This window comes from Pseudorasbora parva, chromosome 1 (genome assembly GCF_024679245.1).
Source record: "Pseudorasbora parva isolate DD20220531a chromosome 1, ASM2467924v1, whole genome shotgun sequence".
NCBI classification, from domain to species: domain Eukaryota; kingdom Metazoa; phylum Chordata; class Actinopteri; order Cypriniformes; family Gobionidae; genus Pseudorasbora; species Pseudorasbora parva.
Window position 1 is genome coordinate 20261429 of NC_090172.1, and position 6970 is coordinate 20268398.

The 6970-nt window shown below is 52.1% G+C and overlaps 1 protein-coding gene across 1 annotated transcript; it reads left to right on the forward strand.

The window, feature by feature from the left end:
* Positions 1–2712: 2712 nt before the first annotated feature.
* LOC137083442 (uncharacterized) lies at positions 2713–6702 on the forward strand. The gene is made up of 2 exons (XM_067449392.1): positions 2713–4169; positions 6546–6702. Exons 1-2 carry the CDS (start codon positions 3054–3056, stop codon positions 6546–6548), a joined length of 1119 nt encoding a protein of 372 aa, XP_067305493.1. The 5' UTR covers positions 2713–3053; the 3' UTR covers positions 6549–6702.
* Positions 6703–6970: the final 268 nt, after the last annotated feature.

Below are 6970 nucleotides of genomic sequence, written 5' to 3' on the forward strand. Positions count from 1 at the left end.
TTACGGGCTGACCTGAATACAGAATCGAGCCCTGAGCTCTTTGCAACATTTCCTTAAATACCGAACCAGATGCATACCCAGAACCATTTGAAACTCGTTCAGTTGTTCGTTGCATTAATCAAGTCCTATAGACTTGTGCAGTTGTGACAGGCGTAAAAACGTATTATTATTCAGGGTATTCTCACAAAAATGCGTATAAATAGTACGAGTGTGCAATGTCGTGGAATGTATACGCCAAAACTCATTTTGGCGTGTCTATGGCACGCTGTTTTTCGTGTGCATATGATACGCATTTTATGGCGTATTATACATACGAACCCCCCACCCCACCACCCTAAACCTACCCAAGCGCGTGTCATATATACGCCCCACTACCCTAAACCTACCCAAGCGCGTATCATATATAAGCCATAAAGTGCGTATCATATGCACGCGAAAAACAGCGTATCATATGCACGCCAAAATGAGTTTTGCCGTATACATTCCACGACATTGCACACTCGTACTATTTATACGCATTTATGTGTGATCGGGTTGCATTATTAGATAATTGGAGACCTATAACTCTACTTTGCAGCGAATTATAAATTACTAGCTTTGGTATATGCTAACAGATTAAAAAATGTCTTGAACAAGTTAATAGACGAATTTCAGTCAGCTTTTATTAAAGGTAGGCATTGTCAGACACAGACGAGGACACAGATAGTTAGTGTTGTGTGCAGTGTTTATTAAACAGAGGTAACACAGGTAGAACTTAAAGGTCAATCTTGACACGAAGAGGGTAAACACAATGACAACAGAGGGACAGGTGACTAAACGGCGACCACAAGGATGATGATGGGGGGGGGGCGACGACGACGACGACGACGTGCAGGTAAGCATCGGGTAAGAAGTAGGTTGTGTCATGAATTCACTGATTCACGGAAGTTGACTCAAAACACTTTATTGTTGGAATTACTAACAGAACAGTCACAGAAACAATATCACCTTTGTGACGACACCGAACAGTCTCACATGTTCATTTTCCTCATGCACAGCGGCTACAAGCCATAACGCTAATCAGCAGCGCCCCCTAATGGAGCGTAGTATTTAACATTTTAGGTCACCTCACATCTCCCCTCTTTAGCTGGTTCACAACAGCAGAATAGACATTTCCAACTAGTCTATACTCAGTAAAGAAGATACCATTTGTGATTTACTTAACCAATATCCAAGTGTAACATATAGCCGTAGGTACTTTAGTTCTACAATGCAGTAACACTACCTAACCAAAAAAAACCCAACTAAACACAATTGGTTTGATGTTTCTAAACTCCCATTCTAGCAGGTGTACAAACATCATTCATAAAGGACATTTATCTTCTCAAACATAATCCTTAAATCTAGCAGGTGGTTTAATAGCTCGACCAGCAGCAGTTCTCTTTGGGGTCCCACCGGAGCCAGTAGGGATGGTGGGAACACAGGGCTCCGATGCATTACCTGCAGCAAGCGGGGCAACTGAGTCACCTGGGTCAGGAATATCCAAGCGACTAGTCTCTTCCGCAGTAACTTGGGTTGTTGACTCGGGTACTTCCTGTAAATGCCTCCTGTTTCTACGTGCTACAGTCCCTTGGTCGGTTTGGACAATGTAGGATCTGGGCTCTGGCGCTTTTGCAATGACTTTCGCTGGGGTCCTCCAGCCCTTTTCCCCATCCAGCTTAACTGTAACACTCTGACCAGGTTGCAATGTCGACAAGGGCCTAGCTGAATGACGCCTGTTGTAGAAGAAACGGTAGGCTGACTTAATCTGTTGGTCTTTCCGCCTTACAGTTTCTCGATCAACCCCTGTCGGACATAACTGCTGAGGCAACACAGGCACCGTAGTCCTGATCTCACGCCCAAACATAAGACGAGCTGGGCTGTGACCTGTTGCGGTGATGGGAGTAGCTCTGTAGCTCAGCAGGGCTAGCTGTGGATCTGGCTGCCGCAGAATTCTCTTGGCGATGGCAACGCTCCTCTCAGCCGCTCCATTTGCTTGCGGGTAGTGAGGACTGGATGTTGTATGCTGAAAGTTGTACGTCTCACTGAACTGGCGGAACTCGGCTGAAACAAACTGGGGCCCATTATCTGTTACCAGCTCAAGAGGAATACCCCACCTCGCAAACATATATTTGAGCTGTGAAACCACTTGGTTACTGCTTGTGGTAGACAAATGTGAAATCTCAATGTAACGTGAATAGTAGTCGGTCACTACCAAATATTGTTTACCATCTTGCTCACACAAATCAGCTGCTATTTTCTGCCAAGCACCTTGTGGCAGTGGTGTGGTAATCACTCTTTTCTCTGGCTCTTTTCTTTGGGTCGGTTTGTTTTTACAGCAAAACTCACAGGAGCTGACTAGCTCCGCAATGTCTCTCCCAATGCCTGGCCACCACACTGACATGTTGGCCCTTTTCCGGTGTTAGGGGTTAACAGCTTATGACCCAGGACCAGTAGTGAAGAAATGAAGACAGAGTCAGGATTCCAATTAATTAAAAGAAAAATTTACTTAAGAATAGTTTGCAGTTTCAAAAGCAGAAGCCAGCTTCAAGTCTCACAAGGAGTTCGTAGGCCGCGCTCCCTCTCTCACCGTCTCGTTGCCTCGCCCTATCATACTGTGGCAAGGGGGGCATGGTTCAGCGAGGTCTGCAGCGGGAGAGAGAGCCGCGGGACGAGCGGTAAGTGAGTGGGTTGGACGCAGATTAATAACACCTGTCTCTTGTTCCAGTAATGAGCGCGGAGAGGGTATAAAACCTCGGTGGAACCAGAGACCGGGGAGAGAGAGAGACGGACGGTTGATGCACAAACCCCAGAGACTGAGTAACCGGAACCCGGAAGTGCCGACCCGGAAGTGATCGTTGTGACATTGAGAAAGAGAAACTATACACCCCTGAGTGTGTTTTGACAGTAAATGAGAATAAATAAAGAAAGCATCAACCGTCTAGCCGACCCCCGTGTCCTCTTCCTTCCTCCTATTAACGAACTTTGCTACACTGGTGCCGAAACCCGGGAGGAAGTAGGACAGCGCCGCCGCCATGCAGACGCCCTCCGCCACGCCATTTGCGGACATTATCACATCCCTCGCGGTCCTCCATCAGGACCAACATCAAGCCATGCTGGACCTTCGGGCAGACCAGGAGCGCCGCTTCGAGGCCATTGTCCGAGGCCAGCAAGAGGACCGCGAGAAGTTCCGGAGCTGGATCGACCGGGAGGTTCGCACCGAAGCCGCCGGGCTCGCCAGCGCACCGGTCCACGTGCCCCTGCACAAAATGGGGCCACAGGATGACCCGGAGGCATTTATTGACCTCTTCCAAAAGGCCGCGGAGGCCTGCGGGTGGCCCCGGGCACAGTGGCCGGTGCGCCTGATACCACTACTGACAGGAGAGGCCCAGGCGGCTGCACAACAGCTACCGGTGGCGAACCTCCTGGAGTACGAGGACCTAAAGAAGGCCATCCTCCAGCGGGTCGGCCGCTCCCCGGAGCAACACCGACAGAGATTCCGCTCCCTGGAGTGGGGGGAGGCCGGCCGACCCTTCGCGATGGCCCAACAGCTCCGGGACTCATGCCGCAGATGGCTCCTGGCCGGCGGAAGCGACGTGGACCACATCATCGATCTGGTGGTACTGGAGCAGTTCATCGCTCGGCTCCCAAGGAAAACTGCCGAGTTGGTCCAGTGCCACCGGCCCACGTCGCTGGAGACGGCCATCCACCTGGCGGAGGACCACCTGGTGGCGTGCCCGGGGGTCGGCGCACCCCTTTTAACCTCTCGCTCTCTCTCTCCCCCCTCTGTGTCTCCCTCTCCTCCTATCCCTCTCCCTAGGTCCCGTCCTCCGGGCCCTCCTCGGATTCCCCCCAGAGGCCGGGGTGGGATGGGCCCTGGACCGCTCGGGAGTTCGCGGGCTCCGCCCAGGGGGGCGGGGCTGCTGGGGATGGGGGGTGATAGTGGCTCTGGTTCCGCGCCCTCCCCGCGCTCATTTTCCAACCCACTCCCCGCCGCAGGGGTGGCGGGTAAGCCTGGGCTGGCCTGCTGGCAGTGCGGTGATCCGGATCATTTTGTGGACCGATGTCCGAGGATGGACATCGGGACAATGATCCGGATCCCGGACGTCCAGCGGACCACCCCCGATCAAGCAGGAGAGTACCAAATTCCTGTAAGTATCAAGGGGGGTACATATCAGGCCTTGGTGGATTCAGGATGTAACCAAACCTCGATCCATCAAAGCCTGATGCAGCCTGGGGCATTGGATACAAGCCGCATGGTTAAGGTGCGGTGTGTGCACGGGGATGTGGTGGAATATCCGGTTGTCCCAGTCACGATACAGTTTAGGGGGAAAAAGCATAGTGTTGAGGTGGCGGTTAGTCCCCACCTCCGGCATCCGCTAATTCTGGCTAATTCTGGCCCGCCTTTTCGGCATTATTGGGGTCGTTATGCGCGGATGCCGCTTGGGAAAACAAGGCTAGGAACGGGGCGGTGCGAGTGCAGGTGGGCGAGACTGATACGGGACCCTTGGGAACAGCTTCAGAGGAACCGAGCGGGGTCGAGAGACTGATTCTCTCGGACCGCGATGACTTCCCTCTGGAGCAGTCTCAAGATGAGACCCTAAAACATGCATTTCAGCAGGTCCGCTCTATCGACGGTCAGTCTCTCCAACCCGCATTGCCCGTCACGTATCCTTATTTTGCCATAATTAAGGATCGGTTGTATCGAGTGACCCAAGACACTCAGACAAAAGTGGATACAACCCAGTTATTAGTACCAAAGAGCCGCCGGGAAATGCTTTTCCAGGCGGCTCACTCGAACCCGATGGCGGGCCACCTGGGGCAGGCGGCCACACTGAATCGCTTAATGACCCGATTTTTTTGGCCAGGCATTCATGACAATGTGCGCAGGTGGTGCGCGTCTTGCCCTGAATGTCAGTTGGTGAATCCACTGGCCGCCCCAAAAGCGCCATTGCGCCCCCTTCCTTTAATGCAGGTCCCCTTCGAGAGAATTGCGATGGACCTCATCGGGCCATTAGAGCGATCCGCACGCGGACATCGTTTTGCGTTAGTCATCGTGGACTACGCAACACGATATCCGGAGGCAGTGGCTCTCTGCAACATCTCCGCGAAGAGTGTTGCGGACGCACTGTTTCGTCTGATCTCCCGAGTGGGGATTGCGAAAGAAATCCTCACTGATCAAGGCACGGCGTTTATGTCACGCACGATGAGCGAACTCTACGGATTATTGGGCATTAAATCCATTCGAACAAGCGTCTATCACCCACAAACGGACGGCTTGGTCGAACGATTTAATCGCACTCTTAAATCCATGATCCGTAAGTTCGTACAGGAAGACGCCAAAAATTGGGATCGGTGGTTAGAACCCCTCTTATTTGCCGTGCGGGAGGTTCCACAAGCCTCCACGGGGTTTTCCCCCTTCGAGCTTCTCTACGGACGACAGCCACGGGGGGTGCTGGACGTCCTACGAGAAACTTGGGAGGAGGGACCTTCTTTGGCCAAAAACGAAATTCAGTACGTCATGGACTTGCGAACAAAACTCCACACCTTGGGGCGGCTATCTAGGGAGAATTTGTTGCAAGCCCAGGACCGCCAGAGCCGGTCATATAACAGGGGTACAAAACTACGCAAATTCACACCGGGAGAGAAAGTGCTCGTTCTACTCCCTACGTCGAGCTCAAAATTAATGTCAAAGTGGCAGGGGCCGTTTGAGGTCGCACGACAGATAGGAGAGCTCGATTATGAAGTGATACGATCCGATAGGAACGGGGCACGTCAAATATACCACCTCAACCTGCTAAAAAAATGGAATGAGGTGGAATCAGTGTTGTTGGCAACGGTGATCGGGGGAGAGGATGATCTCGGGCCAGAGGCGAGCATTAAAGCGCAATCAGTCGCGCTGGCCCCTGGGGGAGATCACCTCTCACCGTTACAACTCACTGATTTATCAAAATTGCAGGCGGAGTTCGCTGACGTGTTCTCGCCCCTACCGGGACGTACCGACTTGATTCAGCACCATATCGAGACCGAGCCGGGCGTGGTAGTTCGCAGCCGGCCGTATCGCTTGCCTGAACACAAGAAAAAAGTAGTTCAGGGAGAATTAGGCGCAATGCTCGACATGGGAGTAATCGAGGAGTCCAACAGTGACTGGGCGAGCCCGATAGTTTTGGTCCCCAAAACAGACGGCTCGGTCAGGTTCTGTGTGGACTACCGCAAGGTGAACGCTGTGTCGAAATTCGACGCGTATCCAATGCCGCGGGTTGACGAGTTGCTTGATCGGTTAGGCACGGCTCGATTTTATTCGACACTGGACTTAACCAAGGGCTATTGGCAGATCCCCTTGTCTCCATTGTCCAAAGAAAAAACAGCTTTCACCACGCCGTTTGGATTACACCTGAGTCGGGCGGTGGGGGTATGTGGCAAGGGGGGCGTGGTTCAGCGAGGTCTGCAGCGGGAGAGAGAGCCGCGGGACGAGCGGTAAGTGAGTGGGTTGGACGCAGATTAATAACACCTGTCTCTTGTTCCAGTAATGAGCGCGGAGAGGGTATAAAACCTCGGTGGAACCAGAGACCGGGGAGAGAGAGAGACGGACGGTTGATGCACAAACCCCAGAGACTGAGTAACCGGAACCCGGAAGTGCCGACCCGGAAGTGATCGTTGTGACATTGAGAAAGAGAAACTATACACCCCTGAGTGTGTTTTGACAGTAAATGAGAATAAATAAAGAAAGCATCAACCGTCTAGCCGACCCCCGTGTCCTCTTCCTTCCTCCTATTAACGAACTTTGCTACACATACATACAATTGTCCCAACAGTTATACCGTTTTCAAGGTCTTATCCACGTCATTACTGCAATGTGGATGCTTCTGATTGGCTCAGAGACAATGCACAGTCATGGTTAATTTCCACTCGAGTCAGTTAATCTGATGCACGTTTCCACTGACGTGTCACT

Excerpts from the sequence above, each read along its gene's own strand:
- LOC137083442 (XM_067449392.1), top strand. The coding sequence starts at position 3,054 with ATGCAGACGCCCTCCGCCACGCCATTTGCGGACATTATCACATCCCTC.